Source organism: Mus musculus, chromosome 9 (assembly GCF_000001635.26).
Source record: "Mus musculus strain C57BL/6J chromosome 9, GRCm38.p6 C57BL/6J".
Classification (NCBI taxonomy): domain Eukaryota; kingdom Metazoa; phylum Chordata; class Mammalia; order Rodentia; family Muridae; genus Mus; species Mus musculus.
This window is the reverse complement of record NC_000075.6, coordinates 69,378,047-69,402,173: the sequence shown is the minus strand read 5'-3', so window position 1 is coordinate 69,402,173 and position 24,127 is coordinate 69,378,047. Positions and strand designations below refer to the sequence as shown.

General features: G+C 41.6%; 2 protein-coding genes across 15 annotated transcripts in view; both read right to left on the bottom strand.

The window, feature by feature from the left end:
• Ice2 (interactor of little elongation complex ELL subunit 2) overlaps positions 1-4,270 on the bottom strand; it is a 35,175-nt gene extending 30,905 nt beyond the window's left edge. For 2 of the 8 annotated variants that reach the window (XR_379471.4, XM_017313708.2), the window contains exons 1-3: positions 4,121-4,270; positions 3,087-3,228; positions 1,593-1,697 (exon numbers count right to left, since the gene is read on the bottom strand). Coding sequence is in view for 4 of the 8 variants with exons in the window: in XM_017313708.2 (XP_017169197.1) it covers positions 1,593-1,697; positions 3,087-3,127 (146 nt within the window). In the remaining 4 variants the exon portion in view is untranslated. Of the gene's footprint in view, positions 1-1,592; positions 1,698-3,086; positions 3,229-3,674 lie in introns of all 8 variants that reach the window. The other 6 variants (XR_003948072.1, XR_003948073.1, XM_006511573.4 and 3 more) reach the window with 5 other exon arrangements.
• Positions 4,271-13,927: 9,657 nt separating this feature from the next.
• Rora (RAR-related orphan receptor alpha) overlaps positions 13,928-24,127 on the bottom strand; it is a 734,843-nt gene continuing 724,643 nt past the window's right edge. For all 7 annotated transcript variants that reach the window (NM_013646.2, XM_030244146.1, XM_006510880.1 and 4 more), the window contains one exon: positions 13,928-23,377. In NM_013646.2, coding sequence (NP_038674.1) covers positions 23,213-23,377 — 165 coding nt within the window. In that variant the 3' untranslated portion in view covers positions 13,928-23,212. The remainder of the gene's footprint in view (positions 23,378-24,127) is intronic.

Genomic DNA, 24,127 nt, shown 5'->3' with positions numbered 1-24,127 from the left:
TATTTAAAACTTTATATTTGTGTTCATCTTAAATATATTATATATGCATGTGTGTATTTGTAGGTCATAAAATTAGGAAGTGAATCACTAGTGGAGAGGAAGATTTTTTTAAGGGAGGTGGGAAATCAAGGGGATAGTTAATAGCATGTAGTAAGAAAGCAATGAGTTATTATCTGGGGCAGAAAGGGAACCAGCTTGGGCAGTAGAGAGAACATGGACAGAGGGAATGAATGGGAGCACAGTATAATGGAATGTATGTATGAAGATGGCATGATGAACCCATTATTTTGTATGGTAACCTTGGAAAAACAAACAAACAAACAAACAAACACCACCAAAAACCAACAACCAAACAAACAAAAAACCAACCCTCAAATAAACAAACAAAAAACACAAGAAAAAAATGTCCCCAAATCCAGACTAAAGGGCTTAGGGAAGGCACTGGAAAAGAGAGAGAGAACAGAGAGCTTTTCAATAACCTCTCTCGTTACAAGACACATGTACTCCTTGTAGATACACAGGTCAATCCTGGAGGAAGAAAGAAACTTCCAACAGGTGGAATGAGAAAACAGGACACCAGAAGAGAACACGCAACCCAGACAGAGGCTTATGTTCCTGTGTTTTTTAATAATCTACTGATTTGCCTTAAATTGATAAGTCTTACCTACCTATACTTTACTGCTGTGGAAGGACCACACATTTGTGTTAATGTTTGCTATACACTTTACATGTTTATCATTCCTCACTTCTTGTCAGCACATATACACCTATGAAGTTCAAAGGAAAGAAGAGATAACAGAAAAGAATGTGGAGGGGAGTATTCAAAACAGAAACTTAAGTATATCCAAATGTTGATCAAAAGCAAGAGAAAATGAAGACAGAAGTGTAAGTAGAATAACAGACTGAAAGAACACTGAGAAGATGGAAAAGGTGGGGAGAGAAAGAGTTCTTCCACTGTAAAAGCTCATAGGATCACAGAAGATCTCAGCTCCCTTGCAGGAGGTCTCTAACTCCCTATCCCTGGTCTCCAGAGTAACCCACAACAGAACAGACACAGCCAATCAAAAAGGGAGAAGGAGATGCTACAGGCATGAGAGCAGGAAGACTGCTGAGTAGTCACTTTTATACCAGAGAAGGAAAAATTCTTCTGACAATTTGGTACCATCTATTAAAATATAAAATATACACAATAATTTGTATGACTTTACCTTACAGAAATAACTGCAGAATTTTAAAAAAAATTCCCACACAGGACTTGCTACAGGGATTTAAAGTACATATATAAAGAATAAGCAATTATTAATTAAGATTAAGGGTAAAATATTATACGTATACATGAAAAACACAAACACTGATTTTTAATGACAGAATTATGTTTTATGGTGTTCTGATGAAATTACAACTATGATCTCATTCTGTGTATATAAATATACAGCTGTGTATGGAGAAAGGTAAATATCAAAGTGTTATCAGCAGCTTTCTTCTATTTTTTACATTTTTATAATTCAAATGTTTACTATGATAGTCATAAAATTTCAGTTATCAGAAAAACAGCAATGAAATGAAAAATTAAATAACCAAGTGAATATTACCTGTTAGACAAAATATAGAGTTCTTTTAAACTTGGAGCCATGGAATGGTCTTTATAATTTTCTGGAGAGAAAAATGCTTTAAGGCCATTTTTGGGTGTAACATCCCTGTGGAATAAAGTAATTTATTTGTACTCGACAATTCAAAATCTCATGTTAGACAAAGAAGCATAATGTTAGAGCTGTAAGTTATAACCTCTACCCCAGCTTTTCCCAATCACCTCCTAGCCAGTATAATTTCATGTACCAGATCTTGTGTATTTACATGTTTTACTTCTTAGATAGCTTTAAGCTTGGAGCAGTGTGAAATTCTCAAGGTCCATAGTTTGTTTTCCTGTAGTATACAAATAACTTCAGAAGCTTGAACAGTAAAGGTGGGACAGAATGACATTTAATCAAGGGTCTGTCAGGGCCAGGGCTCACCTCTGGCATGAATGGTAATGTTAAAATGTAACAACTTATTTTTGATTTGGGTACTATTGTGCCAAGTGAAAACACTGGCCCTCCTATTTACTGTTAACTTGATCTGACTTGATAAATGGGGTGAATGACAGGTGTTTCCTAAACCCATCTCTAAAGTGATAAGTTCTATAATATCAAAATTAGTTTGAGACTAATACAGCCAATGTTGGTTAAATGAAAGAAATAAAGAATTGAAGTACTGAGATTAATTTAAGGATTAATCTGTGGGAATGGAAACTGTAACACTTCAAAATCACTTTGGTATCACAGTGCCAGAGGTGTGGGGGAGCATCTGCACAGCACAGAACTATCTAGGGAATACCTAGATATCATGAGAATACCTAGTTCTAGTACTAGGAAGAATTGTAAATGATTCAGTACAGGTTGGACATGGTGGAACACACCTTTAATCCAGCACTCAGGATGCTGAGGCAGGTGGATCTCTCTGAGTACAAGGCCAGACTGATCTCCATAGTGAGCTCCAGGTAAGCCTGGAGACCAGAGAGACCCAGCCCCCACCCCACCCCAAAATATCCCATTATAATTGAGACTGATACGTTATGGTCAATGTTACTTGAGTGAAGGAATTAAACTGAAATATTGACAACAATTCGAGCACTTCTCCACAAGAAAACTGTAATAATGATATAAAATTATAACTAAGAACTTGAGTGTTAGGTTGTCATTTTAGGAATTGAAATCTTTCCAGCTAGGGGGCTGGAGAGATGGCTCAGCAAATGTCCTGAGTTCGAATCCCAGCAACCACATGGTGGCTCACAACCATCTGTAATGGGATCTGATGCCCTCTTCTGGTGTGTCTGCAGACAGCTACAGTGTACTCATATACATAATAAAAAAAATCTTTAAAAATCAGTCAGCTATAACTCAACAAACTTGGTATATGAACAGGGTAATTTCTGAGACCCTGGTGGCTAAAAATTATAAAATCTCTCCAGGCCAGAAATCTCCTTTCCTATGATACCCACCATCCCCAGCTTGTTCCTTCACAGTGGATCAGGAAGAGGACCAACTCACCAGTTCAGCCTTGGTTCACTCATGGTTATGCTAGAGCTCATCTTCCTAGAATTCTCCTTCACTCTAGCCCACAATTATTTCAGCTGGGCAGTGAAGGCTCCCAGAGAGTGAGGGTCGGATCCTTCCTAGAGTCTACAGTTAACTGAAGACAAACAAAAGGTCAAGATCAAACCTATATCACCTTGGGTCATAAAAAGCCTTTGCTTGATTAGCATCTACCTCAAGTGACTAAAACACACAGGCAGGCAGAACGATTCTTTGTAGCAAAGATCCGTTCCCTTTAACTTATGCAAGGAGTGTTAGCCTCAACATTAGCTGAGTTAGTAAGACCCCAAACCAGAAGGGTGCCCTGTGTTCTCGCATTGTTTACATTATGGCAGGGCTGTCTTCCCTTCCCCTCACTCCCTTACCACCAATACAAATCGTGTTTCCATTTCCTCTAGTTATATACAGCTATGGAGGCGGTCTATGACATGCGATGCACACAGAAAAGGCTCTCTGGATCCCAGGGACCGTGTCCTTTTCAAAGAGAACTTTGCACTTGTGACACTCAGGTGCGAGCAACTCCAGAAAACAATTCACAGGCACCTTTAAAGGTGTCATCGGAATTAACGCTGTAGCTTGACTTCTTCACTCACGCTGGGTGTCTGTCCCTGTCATCCCGTGCGGCCTTGAGATACTTAGGAGTCCAATGCAGGAACTGGCCTCTGGGTCCCTATGGGGTCTCAGGGGCGTCCCTCTCCGCCTACCACCTACCTCTCCTTTCCCCTGAGTGTGGGGCTGAGGGGGAGGGGAGGGAACTACAGAGAAGCAAAGGGAGACAAAAGTATCGGGGAAGGAGAGGGGTCGAATGAGGAAAGCCTTAGGGCCTGTGAGGGAAGCCGCCGAGGAAGACACGTGAGGGAAGCCGCCGAGGAAGGCCTGTGAGCAAAGTCCGGTGAGGCGCTGCCTCAGACCCGCGTCGCCATGTTCCCTCTCCCGCCCCTCGCGTTCCCGACGAGCCGGAGTCGGCGCGCAGCCGCCTTTCCGCCCACCTCAGGGTCCCAAGCGGCTCTGGCCCCCGAGAAAAGCCGACGCTTCCACACACGTTTTGTGCTGAACTCACTGCTGCCCGCCTACGAAGGCCTCATTTAAAAGCCCCGAGGGCGCCCGCACGGCCGCGCGTGATGACGTCACGCGAGCGCCGCGGGACGGGCCTGCGCGCGAATGCAAAGGGAGGACTGGCCACAGTGTTAAGGGACCAGGTAGACCCAGGCTGTAACTTCAGGCTTCCCTCATTCTGATCCTGACTCGTCAGTAGTTTTTATGTGTGTGCTTGATTGTCTGTCTGTCTGTCTGTCTTAGAAATAGTGTCTCAAGTAGGGCAGGTTCACTTTAAATATCCTATGTACTCCAGCCAAGGCTAACCTTGAACTTCTCATCCTTATGACCCCCACATCCTGAGTGTTGGGATTACAGACATGCACTACCACCACACCCCATGTATACGGTGTTGGAAAGGGAACCTAATCTTTCAGGATGACAGGCAAGCACCCTACCAAGTTACATATTCAGCCCCTATCATCAATTTTTATTACATACAGATAAGGGTTTTGGAAAGGTCTAAATAAGACAAAGAATGAAGCTATATTTAGCGCACTACTCAACACATACTAGGCTCTCATTACACCCAAAATCTCCACTCCACTCTCTTTTTCATTTTAGAGATAGGCCAATGTCTGCTAGTGGGCCTTCGAGTCTCTCACGCTATTCTTGCAGCAATTCATTAAAAAGAGATGGATTAAGCACAAATATTTTCTGTTTGGTGTTGAGTGCAAGAAGGACCAAAACTAAAACCGGCTTTTCCAGAACTTCTGATTTTTGGGACTCTAAGTCATCGTGTGTAAACGGATCAAAAAAGAGAGTGACGAGCCACTTTAAGTGTTACTGGGGCTGGAGAAAAGGCTTGGTAGTTAAGACTGTTTGCTGCTGTTCTTCCAGAGGACTCAAGTTCAGTCCTCAGCACCCACATGAGGTGGCTCACAAACATTTGTTATCCAGCTCCTGAGGATTTGGTACCTACCCGCTGCCCTCCTACCTGCTGCCCTCCGAGAGTACCCAAACACATGTGGTACACACATGGAGACATTTAAATAAAAATAAATCTTTTAAGACAAGATGTTGTGGCTAGAACCATAAATGATGACCCCCTTTTAAGCTGGGTGTGGTGGCGCACGCCTTTAATCCCAGCACTCGGGAAGCAGAGACAGGCAGATTTCTGAGTTCGAGGCCAGCCTGGTCTACAGAGTGAGTTCCAGGATAGCCAGAGCTACACAGAGAAACCCTGTCTCGAAAATAAATAAATAAATATTTAAAAATAAAAATAAATAAATAATAAATAAATAAATATTCCCCTTTCAAGTTTACTCATCTTAATCTTCCCTCTTTCACTTGCTTGAAATATCTGATTCTCTTCTATATGTCTTTTGTGTATTTTCTAGTAACATTACTGTTTTAACACACCCATGATGTTATCTTTCTTTCACTTCTGAGTCCCCCATGAAGTATCCATTGTAAGGTAAGGTTGGTAGTCCCCAGTTTCCTCAGTTTTTGCTTATCTTGGAAGATCTTTGTTTCCCCCTCATTTCTGAAGAATAGCTCTGCTGAGTATAGTGATCCTGATTGGCAGTTGTTTTCTTTCCTGACTTGAAATATGTCATTCTGTGCTTTCCTTGCCTGTAGGGCTTTTACTGAGAAATTTCCTCTTACTCTAATGGGGCTTCTATTAAATGTGATTTAGTGCTTTGCAGATTTTACAGTTCTTTTCTATCACGTATTTAGCTGTTATCTTGCTGCTGTTCTGGGGATTTAACCCCGAGCTTTAAGTATGCTAACCAGGCATTAGCGCTGAGCTGTAGCCCCAGTGCTGCCCTATCCTCTTGACAGTGTGGTTATGTAATGGTGATGGTTCTTTCTGCTCATGTCTTTTCTGGGGATCCAGAGGTCTCCGGTTTATGAGTGTCCAATACCTTTCTGAAGCTAGGGAAGCTTTCTGTTAGCATTTCATTTAATGACTGTTCTACACATTTAAACTTTATTCTCTTGACCTGGGTATGGCAGTGATAGAAATGTTTGTCCCCCATTCAATGCTGTCTCCCAAAATCTTGAATGTCCTTTTTTTTCTCTTTTGTTCTGAATTTGATAGTTTGAAAGGTATGCCTTTAAGTTCTCACAGTCTCTCTTCCACTTGATGTGCTCTGTAGTTGAGGCTTTCACGTGAATTTTCTAAAAGATATTTATTTTTAAAATAAATTATTTCAGGTTTATGTGTCTTGTTTTATGTGCATAAATGTTTTGCCTGCACATATGTCTGTGTGTGCAGTGCCTGTAGGGCATCAGAAGAGGGCGTTATAGTCCCTGAAAGTGGAGCTATTGGATGTCTGTGAATCACCATGTGGGTGCTGGAACAAATGCTCTTAACTGCTGAGCCATCTTTTCAGCCATTATCTATTTTAATTTATTTTAATTTAATTTTAAGTGTATATTTGCACACGTATGTATGCATGTATGTATGTATGTGCACTATGTATATGTAGTATCACATGCCAGAAGAGGGTGTTGGATCCTCTGCAACTGGATTACAGACACCATGTGAGTGCTCAGAACTGAACTCAGGTCCTCTACAGGAGCAACCAGTGAGTGCTCTTAGCCACTGAGCCAGCTTTCTAATCCTCAAATGAACTTTATTTTTTATTTTTATTTTTTCTAGACTCGCTCCTGATTTTAAGCATTTCTGTTTGGTTCTTGTTCAAAACTGGTTTTCACTTGATTTTCTCTCTCAAATCTCACTCTGTCTTCCTAGCTCCAGTTACTGGTTCAGTTGTGTTCTCTTGGGCTTCTTTGGGCTTTGCAAAGTTACTCTTTTGAATCCTTTATCCGGTGGTCCATTCATGCTGTGCTCATGTCTAGTTTTCCCAAAAGCATGTGGTCAAAGTGTGGGGACAGCAGCTACTGTGGGTGTGGCTAGGAGCAGGATGTCAGATCCTTCCTACCAGTGTATCATGGGCACAGGGCAGCACTTTCCTCAGTTTACTGCTTGCCTGCTTGCCTGCTTGCCTGCTTGCCTGCTTGCCTGCTTGCCTGCTTGCCTGCTTGCCTGCTTGCCTGCTTGCCTGCTTGCCTGCTTGCCTGCCTGCCTGCCTGCCTGCCTGCCTGCCTGCCTACCTCCCTCCCTCCCTCCCTCCCTCCCTCCCTTCCTTCCTTCCTTCCTTCCTTTCTTTTTTTACTTTTCTATTTTATTTTCCAGACAAGGTCTCAGTCTGTAGCCTTGGCTAGCCTGATACTCAGTTTATATCGCCTAGGACTTATAATCTTCCTGCCTCAGCCTCCTAAATGTTGGGATTGCAGGTAGGCCCCAACATGCTAAAAGTCTCTTCAGTTGTAGTGCCCTTCAAGGAACAAACGGGGAGTTTCCAGACAGAGTATGCAGGGCCTCTGACATCTAGGCCCCACTGTTGCCTCTGATTGTTTAACCTCACTCCTTTGGGCATTGGAACCACAGACTTCTTCCCTTGTTCTTTATGTGACAAGTTGGTGGAGCTAGGGGTGGAGGGAACTGTGTAGCTAAGTGACATCAGGCCTGACCTGACACTGGTGTGAAACCTCAGGAGGAGCTCCACTGCTGGTCTTGGAGCTAATGGCGCCAGTGGCCCTATGGAGAGCAGGTGTTTCCTCTACAATGACATAATTGTTGCCATCTTGAAGCAGAGCATCGGTGATGACTGACAGCTCTCTCAAGATTGAGCGTGTTAACATCCTCAGGTGTGTGTGTGTATGGGGGGTGGGGGAACTCATGCTGCCCCGCCCCCTCCCGAGGTTATATAACTTAGAAGCAGCTGCAGGGAAGAGAAGATGGTTTGTGGAGTTGTGAAGTACCTGTTCCTCAGCATTGTGGAGGCTTCCTCATGACCCAGCTGCCTTTGCCACATGATCCTGTAAGTCCGGGTCCACCAAACTGCAGTTGCATGGAATCCCTTCTTTGGCTTTTCTGTTTCTATTAAAAATAGATTGCTTAGGGAAATTTCCACAAGAATCATGCTAGGTTGTGACAGAGTCATTAGGTCACTCCAAAGTTGGGTTGTGAGGCACCTACCCACTGACTAGTGCAGGGGAGTGTCCGTGGGGCTTCAGAGATGGGAATACATGAGGATTTCTGACCCTTAATGTAGTCCAAACTTAGATAATATGTACCATTTCAAGATGGCGTCAGAAGGCTGTTTGATTCAAGCCCTTGTCCGGAGTCAAAGCACTGTGCTGCCTGAGGTCTCACACCATTTAACCTATAAGCCTACAGGGCCCAGGAGACTCCTAGCTAGGGGCACCATGATCTTTGTTGGTTAAGTCTACTGGGACCCTCTCTTCTACTCTTTCCCTGCTGAGGGGTACTTCCCACCTCAGCTCCAAGGCCAAGGCCAGGGTATTTTATTTCTCTATCTGTGCCTCTTACAAGATTCCCCTTTCCTACTACTGAGTCCAGGATCCTCCCCTGGCTGCTCTTCTCAGTGTGTACTAGGAACACCTGTTGCTTTGGTACCGCCTCCTTGGAGGAGCAGGTGAGTGCTGGGAGCTGTGTTAGGCCATCTTGCTCCTCCTGCATTGGCTCTTGAAGGATGAGGACAGAAGCTGTTTCAGCTATGTAAAAAGCCCAGCAGTGTGAAGCAGCATTGAATGTTGGGAAGGAAAGAAAACTGGTTGCCTTATGGAGGGGGAGGGGGAGCTTTGGAGCGGAAAGGTGATTGGAGCAAGGATTGTCTTTAAAATAGTAGAGATTTGGACTTTATTTTCTGGTCTTGGTGAACAACTTTGTGTAACAATAGATTCTTGTGCTGTAATCTACATATCATTTTAGATTGCATATCATATCCCTTCATTCTTAACTGTATCGCTAAGTGACTTTTAGTGAAGGTATAGGGCTTGCAACCACCATCACTCCCTTCGTTTACCCCTGACTGTTTGTTTTCCTGTCCAGTAGCACTTAATCCTTTCTATCCTCAGCCCCAGGACAATCATGAATTTCGTCTGTGTTTTTGCCTTGCCTGGATATTCCATACAAACAGAATGATACAACATGTGACTTTCTGTGCATACGCTCTTAGCCAGGGTGGTTAGGACTTGCCTGTGCTGCTGTAGTAGTCTGCTGCTTTTTGTAGGTGCACAGTAGTTCACTTCCAGACATATATAAATGTGCTTATTCAACATGTGATGACTGTTCAGAGGCGACTCCCCGCTTTGGGGAGACTATGAAAAATGTTGCTAGGAACATTAAGACACAGTGCTTGTGAGACCTTTGTGGTCTTGTTTTGCTTGAGTAAATGCCTAGGCATAGTATTGCCTACTAGCATGAGAGATTACCTGAGTAACTCTTTCAGGATCTGGGCATAGTATTGCCTACTAGCATGAGAGATTACCTGAGTAACTCTTTCAGGATCTGGGCATAGTATTGCCTACTAGCATGAGAGATTACCTGAGTAACTCTTTCAGGATCTGCCAGATTCTTTTCCAAGTTAACTGGACCATTGTTTTCTCTGCGTTTTTAAGCAACGAAGGCTTCGGCTTTCTATCCAACTCCGCAAAACTTCACGACAGACTCCTAAGTTAAGTGAGCTAGTTTGACTTTGGACTAATTGACAGACGTCTGTATTTGTTCTGAGTTTGTGCAATGTTTTATTGGGCCAGGATTTTGTTGATGGCAGTCATTACGAGGTGTGTATTTCTTCTTGCAGACCAATTCAAGACAGAAATAGACAAGATTCTGTCCCCTTGACCTCATCAGTACCCAGGAATTTCCAGAACCCCTCAGCTAATAAGCTCCCTTTGTTGACATGGAGTGGACTAGGCTTTGGGAATTTAGTTTGATAACCACTTCACTCAGTGAATTTACTCACCAGTCACTAGTCATTCTTAAGGTGCTCTGGATACGGGAATCCAGAAATAGCCCTGGAGCAAAGATGTTTGGTTTAGAAATGTGGGGAAAGGTTGCTACTAGCAGTTTGCATAAATCTGGCTTTTCAATAAGGTGATATTTTATGTGTGTGTATAGGTTCGTCATCCATCATGCAATCAACACAGTATAGTATATGCTGTGGCTCAGGAGGGGCAGCGTCAAAAAGCCTGCAGATTTTCATACTTGATGTTTAATGTTTTCTGCAGCATGTTTCACTATGTTCTGTATGACTTGGGCCCTGGGCAGAACAAAAGGGACCCCAAAATAATTGCTCATTGGAAGGACAATCTTTTCTGCGCGTGCCTAAATAGCTCAAAGAAGATTGCAATGGCTAATTTCAAGTAGAGAATGAGACATTTTTCTTTGTCTTTAGGATTCAGTGAGTGTTTTATTGGAGGGCGAGGCTGAGGATGGTAGAAGTACAGGTGTGGAGCTAGTTCACAGCCACAATGAATTAGGCTAGTAGTAAAAATAATGTTGTCTTCTAAGTGAAAAATAATTGATAAAGCAACTTCTCCTCCCCAAAGGGAAAGTTGTCTTAGGGTAGAAACGTGATCCTAGAATCCCCTCAAGTGGACAGGGACAGTTCCTGAGAGGTGACTGTGGTTTATTGGAATCAATTATTTCACTTTCTAAGGAGAGAAAAAGAAAATTCAGAATACAATTAAATTCAGAGACACCAATTTACCTGTTCCTAACATCTGAAGTCATTGAAGCCAGAACAAAGCGAACCTCCTCAGCCCACAGCTGGAGCTAATCTCTGAGCCTGAGGCCTCTGTGCCTCCAGGGTGGGTGTATGGGAGTGTGGGGGTGGGGCTGGCAGGGGGAGCTTTGGTGTGATTCTTCTGGTGTTCAGGAGAAATCTCTTAACAAAACATCCTCCTCTTACAGGTGTAGTAGGTACAAAATAGTTGTCCATGCTTTTATGGACTGCGGTGTGATGTTTGGACAACAGTGTTAGCATTAAGTGGAACCAATGAGCTTGTTGATCATTTTGAAGTTTGCTCATTTGTGTTGGTAATGATCAAATCCTCTTGAAATGCAAAGTGTTGTTGACAATTGTTGCCCTACTGCATGCTACAACATAAGCACAGCAGAACTTCCTCTTCCTAATCTAACTGCATTTTGGGACCTATTTATTCACCCTTTCCACTCTTATTTTCCTTTCACTGGTGGCTTCTGTGGCCTTCATAACCGTTTTTGGACCTTGGCAATGAACACTCTACAATGAACACTTGGCAATGACTACATCTCTAGACTTGTGTTCAAAAAGAGAAGCTGCCAAGGTGCTAAGCTGTACCAGCACAGCAGGGGCCTCCCCAGCACCATGGACTCCGTCTGTGGTCCCTGTGCACTCGATCTGTGTGCACATTAGATCTCTACATTGTGAAGCTACTCAACTTCATTGTTTCTGGGGGTCAGGGGAGCCTAGTAATTCCAACCAGACACTGAAACATTCTTGTGAGCGGGTTTCACTGGCTGGTCGGCGGCTGCTGCCTTTGCTTTCTTTCCTAGTTTCTTCCTGAGCTGACATTTGCTCTTCTAGCTGCCTTCCCTGTGTGATCAGTATGATAAGAAGTCTAAGAAATCCTCTTTGTATCCCCATCTGAGTGCTCTCATGGACACTGGAATTATTATTGTGGTAAGCAGAAGGAATCTAGGTATGGATTTGGATGAGGCCTGGAGGTGGCTGATTGTGATTCTGAACTTTTTCATTAGCTCTCAGTTTCCCAAGACAGCAGAAGAGAGGAGTTGTAGCTGCCCAGGGCAATACTGTAAGACAGCTAAGACAGCGCCATGGGCATGATCTTTCCCTCTTTGTTTAAGTACTTGGAAAGAAAATGATGGGGAATGATTTTCTTACGTGAAGTCAAATTTCAGACCAATTCAGATATTTATGGAACATCTGTTGCTTATAAAAGATGCTTAGGTAGTGTAGTGTGTGTGTGGAGCAACACACCAAGACACTTTATTCTGGGTTCAGAATATTTTAAAATATGCATATGGAGTTACAGGTGAAGCAGGAGGATTATAGTGAGCCCAAGACTACTCTGCAACATACAATATGTCAAACAAGCAAACCAATGAACACAAACAAAGCCCCAAACCTTACAAAGGGACCTAGGGAGATTATAATAAAGTGCTTGCCGCTTCAGCATAACGGCCTGGGTTTGATACCTAATATGATAATAAATGGTGATACACATTTATTATCCCACTGCTGGGGAGGCAGGGACAGAGGATCCTTCGGGCTCTCTGGCCACTCAACCTAGTCTACTTCATGAGGCCCAGATCCCAGTGAGAGATCTTGTCTCAATAAACCTAGTTAGACAACTCCTGAGGAACATACATACATACATACATACACACACACACACACACACACACACACACACACACTCTTACACTCCCTAAGAGTTTTTGACATTATTTTAAAAATAATTCACAATAATTTTGTTGTACCATTAAAATGATGTGATGCTCAACCCATGGTTCACTCCAAAGTAATCTACTGAAGGGAGGCCTGAGAGTGGGGGTGGGGGTGGGGGTGGGGGTGGGGGCGGGGCAGTAGCAGTACAGGTCACATCAGGCTTTGAATCTCAATGGCTTCTGAAGCAAAGGTGAAAGTATGATGTACATTCAGGACTTCATTATTGACCGTTTCCAACAGCAACTACTAATCCCTAGCTATTATCTGCATGGTAACACTTCTTCAAGTGCTGTGGTGGATCGAATGGGAATGGCTCCTACAGGCTTATGTATTTGGATGCTTAGTCCTGAGTTGATGAACTGTTTGGGAAGGATAGGAGGTGAGGCCTTGTAGGAGTAGTTGTGTCCTTGTTGCAGGAAGTTTGTGGCTGGGGGTGAGCTTTAAGGTTTAAGAAGCCCATAGCAGGCCCTACCCTATGTCTTTCTCTGCCCTGCTGCCTGTGGATCAGGGGTGTATAGCTCTCAGCTACTGCTCCAGTGCTGTGCCTGTCTGTCTCCCACCATGATGATAATGAACTAGTGCTATGAAACAGTAAGAAAGTCTCCAATTAAATGCTTTCTTTTGTAAGAGTTGACTTGGTCACGGTGCCTCTTCACAGTAATAGAACAGTGACTAAGACATGTGTTCCCATAGGCTAAGAGGGTAGCTTGTATTGTTGCACTATTTTTTTTTTTCCTTTGCAGAATGAAAGTGAATGCATTTTTTTTTTTTAATGATCACATAATCAGTGTTCCTGAGGCTTGTAACATCACCAAACACCTGGGGCTTGAGAAACTGCAGATTCTGATGTACGAGGTCTTGGGTGGAGTTTGGGACTCTTCCTATTTATTTATTTGCTTACTTACTTACTGTTACAATTTCTTTATTTTAATTTTATATGTATGAATATTTGATGTGTATGAGTGTTTCCCTACCGGAATACATGCACACCACATGCAAGTTTGGTGTCCATGGAGACCGGAAAAGGTATGTCCTGAAACTGGAGTTAATAGACAGTTATAAGCTACCATATGGGAGCTGGGAACTGAATACAGGTTCTGTTCTAGAGCAGCTAGTGCTATGAATCACTGAGCCATCTCTTTTTGCTGTGTGTGTGTGTGTGTGTATATATATATATATGGGTGTTTCTCCCTTTGGAGCTAAGGACCTAATAGGGCTTTTGTGTTTGCTTGCTAGGCAAACACTCTACCATTGAGCTAAATCCCCAACCCCACCTGAGCCACTTCTAACAGTCCAGGTAGTGCCACTGATGTTGGTCTGTGGACCTTACTGACAATCAGAGCTCACTATGAGACCATTCATAGGAGGGAAGATACAATCAGAAGAGTATACAGTGCCACTCGATAAGGAAGAAATTCGAGACAAATGTTCCATTAGAAGCTGAAGTTTTATTATAGGATAATAGCACACAAAGCACATCTAAAATTGATGTGTTCAATGCACTTTTAATAAAGGTACTGTAATGTTAAAGGTACAGTTTCTAAGTACAATATAACAACATCCATATTAGAATGAAAATCGGAGTATTTAAAAGACAACATTAAATCTCTCTTTTTTTTTTACAGCTTGTATTTACAAAATGAATCAAAATATTTTTTTTCTTTAAATTCAGGACTCAATAAAATAAACAGCTGGGAATATGCAATCTACGACTGTGTAGAGAGGACTGAAAAGAAAACCCAATGTCAGCGAAAAGTGGGGTGAGACTCTAGTAAAGATCATTAGCAAAGTTTTAGGTCCATACTATGGTTTTTAGGAATCCCATAAATGGTTTGCATTTCTAGTGTGACAGAAAAAGAAGCTTTACATCCTGTACACAAAAGAGACAGCATCTTATTTATAGGTTCGGCATCGCTGCTTCCAAACTTTCACGACTACTCACAGCAGGCCAGTCTTGTCACTTGTAGAGTTGTGTGACATTTGTGTGATCCTGGAGACCCACACACAAGTAGACTCAGCATTTCGTGTCCTCCAGAAGGACAATGTGACTCTTAGACTTGGTTGGAATTGTTAACTGTAAGACTTTACAGGCTTTATCAGTTTGCCAAAACACCCTGGGTTGGGGAGTGTTTTAGTTGGGTTGTCAAGTGTTGTTGACATTTGCTGGCCATGTGCAAGTGCAAAGAGAGACAAATCACTGCCCTAGGGAAGCTTGGGATACTAAACTGTGCAAAAATCAATCAATCAAATCCATTCATCCGTCAAACAAACAAAATGTTCCAATCTCTCTTCATGCTAGACAGTTAAGGAATGGCGTGATTGCATTAAAAGAGATTTCGCTCTAAATTGTAACAAATTCACTTTAAAAAGTCAATTGTTGTCGTCAGCTTTCATTAACCACCTGATTGCATTGATAATCAAGGGCATAGCAATAAAAATGGAAAATGTCCAGCATGGTGGGTAGGTACGCATCGTGATGCATGGGATCCACTAATTGTGACTTGAGAAGTTATCACCTTCAGTTACAAAATGTGCAATAAACAGAAACATTTGCTCTATGTTTATAAATTGCTCAAAAATCTTTGCTAAAGATCTTACAAATTCAGTAATATTACAGAACAATTCTAATCAATATTTAAGAAGGCTAATTACATCCTTAGTTAGATATTTGATACTTTAACAATGCCAATCAATCTTGGGGAAAGATGTCATAGTGTTTACTTAGCTCATTATTAAACAATTTTTAAAACAAAGGTCGTTCACTCAGTTCACAGAACTGGTTGTCATATTAGAACATCATCCCTTGTTGATTTTATAGTATAGCCCAATGTATATGCTTGTACATCTCATGACTCAGATGAGGTGAATGGCCTAGGGTCCTATCAATCCGCCATGACTAGTCTACATATTATCTATACTAGGAATTAAATGTACAGTCCAGTCAGGTGCCAATTACAGAGTTCTCCAAGAAGGGAAGAAAGGATTTTTCCACTAAACAAAATTGTTGCTTTGGGATCAAGGCCTGTCAAATTATTTTTCAGCTCAGGAGATGTGATGTAGAGCTGAGCAACACACTTAAATAAATGGTAACAGGTTTTCATGTCTATATTTATGAACAAACTTACCCAACAGATGTCAAATATCCATACTAAGGAAGTAATTTTATCCTAATTAAATACACTCTAGAATAATTTATATAATGATATTATGTATTTAAAGAGAAAAGCATGTCCCAAATCTAGCACTCTGATACAGTTGCCAGTTGGGTACAGGTAGATATATATATAGATATATATATATGTATATATATACAAATATATAGTTATACTCAGTGAAATTAACAAGACCCAAAGGTGGTTTTGTCTAGGAATAAAAGGGATATTTTTTTTGTTGTTGTTCACAAAAGTAACTTATCTAGCACCACACATCAGAAAAACACAAAAATAGCACACTCTAGTTCTAAACAGCTATGTCTAAAATAGATTATATAGTAAAACCAGTATTACACAGCATATTGTGGATTTGATAAACAGATAAATATTTGCACTGAGTAGGCTGTTTATAATATAACATCTTATCTATACAGAACAAAAGCCAGAAAGTTAACTGTATAGAGGTGTGCAGAACAACATTAAATATTATGACTCAAAAGCAGGGTGAAGGTAAATTTGAAAGAAGAGTAGGAGAGAAAATGTGTACAGGCCGTTACAAGTTCTTAAGTTAATAGTAAGTAAGGAACCTGTTGCTTGAGTTGAAGAAAGCAGTAAACAAGAGATTGCATTTACATGCAGATGTCTAAAATTTGTAGTTTTTAAAGTCTATGCACAAAAGTCATTTGTTTTATTGCTTGACATTCAGTTATGGCTAGATTATTTAACCTATTTTTTTTTTGTACTTTGGAAACAAGTATATTGTTAAAGGTGCCATAAAAATGGACAACATTGAAAACGGTTTGTAAATAAACCACCCAACACTGCAGTTCTTTACAGATTAAAAGCCTTGTCTGGGGTTTGTCATAAGTTCAATATATTTAAACTGGGAAAATATGTTGTAGCTTGAAGCCTCCCATTGGCCCAAACATCCAATACAAAAACTTGTCTCCGCAAAAGGAGCACGCAGACAATACAGGTACATTTAAAGAAGCAGCCAGCTAATGTCCTACTGTCTAAAACATCCACCACTGTTGTAGATGAGATTTCAAACCATTATGATTAAGCAGAGAATTGGGGATTCAGGAAGATGTGTACAGTACATACAGATGGTGTGTGTGTGTGTGTATGTGAAGTCATAGTCACTATATTGCTCAAGAAGTATCTACATTTACATATGCAATGTGTTCAGTGATTATCATCTTCTTAGGAGTAGTTACTCCTACACACAAGTCACAATGAATGAGAAAGGGATCATATGTGAACACTGGAGAGAAGCCTGTTGTTCTGGGGGAACAATGACATGCACAGCCCATAAAGCTAACAGCCAGCTGTCTGTCATTAGCTTCTAGAAGACCAAAGAAAAAGCACAGGACAGCTAATGCAACAGAACACACAGGATGTAAACAGAGAACATGGATCTCTTCCAAACATTCATCTCCACTCTCCACACTAGACCCTGGGAAAGGTGGTTTCTATTTGGATCAAATATTCTGTCACCCATTTACAAGTAAATAAGGGACTGAATAGTGTTTATTGCTCTAAGTTCTGGGGTATGGCCGAGCATGCTCTGCCCCCATTCATGATGGCTTCCTGATATGAAGCCAGTTTTCCTGTTTGTTTTAAAAAAAATATTTTGAGAGTCTGACAAACTGATCACATACAAGCATGCATAGATGTGCGCGCACGAGCACGCGCGCGCACACACACACACACACGCACACACGCGCGCACACACACACACACACACACACACACACACACACACGATCGCTTTTGAAGACATTGACAGCTGGCCTTCTCATTAGTTTAACAGCAGTGGGGAGGTCGCTATCATCAAAGCTGGTGGAAGCATTTCATGCATTAGTGTTTAAGGAATCGAATGAAGACCAGCATGACAGAGAGCAACAGTCGACCAGTATTTGACTGTTGCAACTGCATTTTTTGGGCACATATCTGATCCGCAGTAAAAGGCTGCTGTTGTGGGGTTCTGCATCACAACTTTGAGTAAGCAGTGGCCCTGTGATGGTATGTAAGAATGTCTGTCACATGTGCATGTGTATGTATGTATGGAGAGGTAAAGGGGGGGGGGGGAGATTTCTGTCACCTACACTCCAAATACGTGTGAAGTATCAACTGTCACCTAATGGACAGACTTCTCATACTTTGTGCTCTCCTACTGTAATAAGAAGCTCTGTAATTCTGCCAAGTGTGTTTTATGGGGCGGGAGACTCAGAACCATGAGCTACTCTAAGCTTCTCTGGCCTTATGGAAAGTGGTGCGTGGGACCTTGTGAACTGAACTGCAGCTCAGAGCATGGATCCCTTAAACTAAAGCGATGGTCTGTCATGCAGGGACCAATTAGTCTTTCAAGGGCAACTCTTCCAGGAAAACAAACAAACACTCCCCCTCCCCCAAATCAAAAAAGCTAGGGATGGGGAATAGGAATTGTTTTGCATAACAGGATTGTGGTTTGCCCCTGGAGGAGAATACAGTGAAAAACCCCTTTGTTTTCTAGTTCAGAAGGACTTTGTTGGGGGCCATTTCACTGATAGGTCTTCCTGCTGGTTTAAAAAACATCTAAATTCCTACTACAGAGAATCTGAAATTGTTGAAAGGTGTGTTTCACAGGAGCATCTTAATTTCTTAGGAAGCCAGCAGATGGGCTGCACTGTGTTCCCCTACTGGGATGTCACTTCCGGATTCATCTTCCATTCACACTGCCTCAGGAGTTAATGTGTTTTGAAACACAAGAATTTCGAACTCAACAAGATGAGACGGTGAAGAATTCACACAGACAGACAGACAGACACTTCTCTACAGTTCGCTTGTGCCTTTGGAGGGATACTGTTACCATCATTGTTTTTAATAGTAAAACCACAATTTGTCCCAGTCCACTGGCCACCCTGTTTTAAGAGTTTTAGAAGTTCCCTGAGCACAGTGTTTCTGACTCTCAGCCCCAACTCCAGATAACAGGGCTCTGTCCTTGACACCAAGATGGATTGTCGTTCACAGTAAGTCAACCATAAGGTGCTTATTACTATTATTATTTTTTTACCATTTTTTCTACCAGTCAGCACAAAGAACTGTCAGAAAATAGCTTTTTATTATTATTATTATTATTAATATCATTTTAAAATAATAGTACTGGAAAGACATGACTCAAACAATCGGTGTTTGAAACAGTGGCTTTAGGCTGATTATCTGGCTGCCTCTCAACAATAACAAGTGATTCGATCGACATTCCATAGCCAAAGAACGAAAAAGGAAAATAAATCAAACAACAAACAAGAAAACCAAAACAAACCCAACAACTGTACAAATATGTGTTTTTCCCTGAGGGATCAAAGTACACCCGCAAGTGCTCTATGTACAGATATTGCACTAGGTAAGAATTAAAAAGACTTGTGCAAAAAAAGCAACAAGGAGAGACGCTTGCATCCTACCGAAACCTCCTCATCAAGGCTTCTGCTAAGTTGCTTTGCATTTTGGAATGTCGGAACACAAACAGCCATCCCTTAGTCTAAAACAAAAAGCATGTACATCTACTATGGCACATTCAATGAAATAAAAAGTTTTCCAAAGACAGATAGGCAAATTCCATCAAGAAAATAATACAAAGTTTGTTTGTTTGTATTTTTTTTTTTAGAAAATTACATTACTTTCTTTCTTTGTTTCACATTACAAAATCTTTTTTTTTTCTTTACACAAATCACATTTTATTGCAGGAATATTTCTAGTGCCATCAAATATTTATAGAGGGTTTAAAAAAATAGAAGTCTCTCTAGAGTGGTCCAGACAAGGCTTTGTATAGAATAAATCTTTTTTTCCATCTTCTAGTTTTGATTTATGTATTTTGAATACATTTTCTTTTCCATTGACACTTAGTAGCCTAGAAGCGGTCTAACACACATACACTTGTGTACACTTCATACACACAAAAGCCACACACCCAGGCAAACACGCTCCTTCCTCCCCTGACTCTCAGCCCACCCCCATCCACTCACAGAGATCTGGTATCCACTGGCTAAAGGACAACCAAACTTAGAAGCAGTGTCTTATGTCATGTTTTCCTTAAGTTAGGAAGGGTGAATCAGGATGTTAAAGACTTTGGGGGAAAAAAAAAGTCCATGGATTTAACACAAATTAGAATACTGAGTGCTTTAAACAAAACAAAACAAACAAAAAACCCCAAACTCATAGCCTTAGCACATTTTGTGGTCTATCCAAAAAATGATGTTCCTGAATCGTTTGCATTATCACAGTAACCACATTCAGACTTTGTACGAAAGCCTCATTTACTTTCTGTAGAAAAAAAGCTACCTGATGGCCCTCTTGCAACTGAGCTGACGATGATGAGATTCAGTCTCCAGAGACTGGAGAGCCTTTAAGTTCAGGCAACTTTAACAACAGGAACTATTAAGCCTCATGAGTCTGTGCTACACAAGTGGTTCTCACAATCAGGAAGAAAAGAAAAATGCCAAAGTTTTACATCCTGTGCAGGACTCACCGTGACTCTCAACTTAGGTACAAGTCCTAGCCAGCTGTCCTTTCAGTTTCTCAGAGCACATCTGGCTCTATAGCGCCATTGCTACAATGCCGGAGGACTTTGCTCTGAAAGCCAGCTTTCTGCTTTTCTTTCAGGAATACCTGGAAGTCTCACCGCACTCTCCTGGTGTGTGGTAAAAGCAATGCCCCCGTGGCATAGTATGAGATCGGAGTACCTTGTGTTCGTGGTTTACATAAGGTACACACAGAATCCTTCCTGGGAAAATGAATTTCTCTGCAGTTCAGTATCACACACACACACTATCTCTCTCACCCTTAGAGACGCTCAGCCAGCTCTCCTTAGTCACACGTGGACACTGGAATTGGGTTTAGTTGCTCTTTAGTGCACTAGCACCTGAGGCTGGTCATATGCAGAAAGCTTTGGTTAAAATGAAGTTAATATATTTACTAAATCTATCCCCGAATTTAGTGAATCTGAAGAACTAAACGAAGGAAAAACAGAAACCAAACCAAAACCTCACACCATTCCCTCACATAGGAGAAGCAACAGGAAAAAAAAAAAAAAGGCAAATAAATAAAAAACTGTACTCTCTTTAGAATATAAATACTATTAATCTTTAAAGGAACTATGTTTAAATAAAATTTTGATTTACCCCTTCTTGCCCAAATATAAATACTATATGCTGACCACTAACCTCTCCATATAAACACATAAAATTTTCTAGGCTTGTAAGAAATTTAAATATCACTCCCCTGTTTATGGTTAAACCCTTACTATGTTTTTGAAAAAAAAATTAGATGTTATTTAGGCTTCCCCCCACACATTTCTATACAAATAATTCCTTCCTACTTTCCAAGTCCCTCAGTAAATAAGGCAGAAAGTCAGTAAAGTTAAAAACTGTGATGTGCTCTGGGAAGCTGGCCCTGGGAACCTCTTAGATGGACATCAGCAGGAGCAGAAATGCTGGCAAGAGAGTCCAGAAGGACCCTGTTGGCAGAGGAGGCAGCTGGGTACATAGGGCTTCATAAACGTGCCCTGTACACCATAGAAGATGCTCCCTTTTTGTCTACAGATAAGGTCTTTGATGCCAGACCAGTATCTTGTGACCAAAGTCATCTCCTAAATGCCTCTTAAAAAAAGAGAACTTGTTTTTAAGGATTTGTTTTTATGCTTGTCTCTCACTCGTGTGTGTGTGTGTGTGTGTGTGTGTGTGTGCCCACAGAGGCCAGAAAGGGACACTGATATCTTGGGGCTGGAGGGACAAGCTTTTGAAATTGCCTGCTCTGCTGGCTGGGTTCCAGGCTTTGGTCCTCTGATAGAGCAATCCATACTCTTGCCCACTGAAGCATCATCTCTTTAATCCCAGGGCACATGATCTTAAAATATGCACACCTATGAACACAAAGCTCCTTCCTCCTTCCACTGGGGATTATTTTTTAAAAACTGCAAAAATGAATCAAAACCTCAATACTTCTTACCTGAACACAAAAGCCAAACTATCTTCTATATATTTAATAAAATAAATCACAGTCCACAGTTTTCTAGTGAGGATACCTACACAAATGTCTGCAGCTGGCGCCACCTTCACTCTGAAGGCGTATCTTAAACACAGGAACCAAGTTCAACACTGTCTCCCTCCCTCTTCATCCACCATCTACCCCATACACAGAACAACAGTCAGGAATCTGGGACAGCTAGTCTAGGGTCAGTTTACTCTGAGGTGACTTCTTAGGGCTCCCGATGCCAAGAACACAAGGCCGTCAATAAATGCTTCCTGTGGGGAATATGTTCGCTCCACATAGAATCTTTGAGTCCTTCTAAATAAGAGCTAGAATCCAGTAACTATCCCAGCTGCTAATTTGTTCTGAAAGCATCAGAATTGCGAGATGATACGATGTCTCTGTGACTACTGACTTGTGTTTAATGAGCCTCTCCTCCTCCGCCTCCCAAAGGTAGCATTTTAAAAACTTAAAAAAAATAAAATGCACACATGGTTTAAGCCCACAGCACCAGACACTCCTTCAATTCTGGATGAAGCATAAACACACCCATTCTCAATTGCATGCAAAACAAAGTATGATTTAAAGAGCAGTTCATTCCTAATTCCAAATTTACAGGTGGGAAAAAAAATTCAACATGTTGATTTCTGGATATGACCAGCCAGTCTTTTAAAAGTAATTGGGTTTTTTTTTTGTTGTTTTTTCTTTTTTTTTCTTTTTTTGTTTTTGTAAACAGCAGCATAAATACCTCCCAACGTACCTTCCAAGCCTTCTCAGCTAAACTTGTGTTTCTGGTGTACATGCGACACGGCGACAGTGAACACGCTAGCATTTAATTTAAAGGAAACAAAAAGGTGCAAAAACGGAAAGTGCCTTATCAATTCAACAGGAAAAGCTACGCCAGTCACTACATTTTATATTAATTAAAACAATATATAAACAATATCTCTTTAGCTATATATAGTCTTCATGCCCATTTACCCTGTGTAATATATTATAATGCTATTGTTGCGAGCGCTATGGATCCCCTTTTCACGCCATCCTGCTGACCGGCAATAATCGGTGAGAGAAACCAAAATCTTCCTTCATGACACAGAAAAGCAAGCTGTGCAAAGTAACGCCGCAACTCCCGCCATACACACCGGGGTCACCGATTAACGCTGGACTCTGCTGTTACCCGTAAGAGTCTGTGGGCAGTGAGCTACGAGAAGGGGACTCCTCTGACTGTAGTACCCTCCTGTCATATGCCGAGGTCAACCGCTCTAGAAGTTGAGACAGAAAAAGGGTCCATATCTGTAGGCATAGTGGAAATCATATGCATGAGCAAAACAAGTTCAGCTTTGATTGGGTTGGATTGTTTCCCCTTTGTGCCTGAACCCCGTTCACCACAAGATGTCTGTGCAGTGTTGTTGGCGCTCCAGGGCTGTGCAGGGCCATAGAAAGTGTCTCAGTTAAATTTGTCTTCGTTGTTATTGTTTCATTTCCTTTTTAAAAATTTTCTCTCTTACTTTCATGTTTGTACTCCAGATGTTCTAGAAGTGCTCGGGCGCGACATTTACCCATCGATTTGCATGGCTGGCTCAAATTCTGAAGTGAACAATTCCTTGTATAATGGAGGAAAATGGAGTCGCACAATGTCTGGGTATATTGCTTTAAATGCCATTAGCTTTTCCGTATGTCGTCCACATAGGGCTCTTAACGTAGACACCTTGCATATTAGCTGTAAGCAGGAGAAAGGATAGGAAGTCAGGGAGGGCAGTCACGAGAGTGAAAACCAAGGAGTCAGGGTGACCTCCAACAACATAGCTTGTCATGGTGAGATACACTTGATGCTGCCTAAGCTTCCAATGAGAGGAGAGATAAGTGGCGATCTTGTGTTAGAATATTTGGAATCGACCAAATACGTTTAGAAGATAATTTAACTCCGAGAGGTATTCTTGCTCCTCCCTGTCCCCTTAGTGCTAGAGCCCTGATGAGGTTTTAGACTCCTCCCTGCTCCAGGGTGTACCATCTGGAGTCCCACTGGCTACCTCTGTGGGAAAGGAAGAGGTCTGCAGATGGAGAAGTGAGTGGCAGCCCTGGTCACTAAGGCACTACAGCTGGAGAGAGGAGTGCCTACTAAACACTGTGTGAGAATGCGTGTGAGTCAATTCTTTTGATTTAGTTTTTAATATTCTTTCTTTCTCTCTCTCTGTATGAATGTGTATACATACATATACACATACATACATACACACACACACACACACACATATACACACACACACACACACACACACACACACACATATATGTATATGGTGTGTGTATGTGTAGGTCAGAGGGCAACTTTGGGGATCAGTTCTCTCTTGCCACCCTGTGGGTTCTGAGGGTCAAACTCAGATCATCTTGTTAGTGCCTTGAGCCTCTTTAGCCATCTCACTGGACTGTACGAGTAAGTTCTACAGGCAAGCCATGCAGGGCCTCAGCA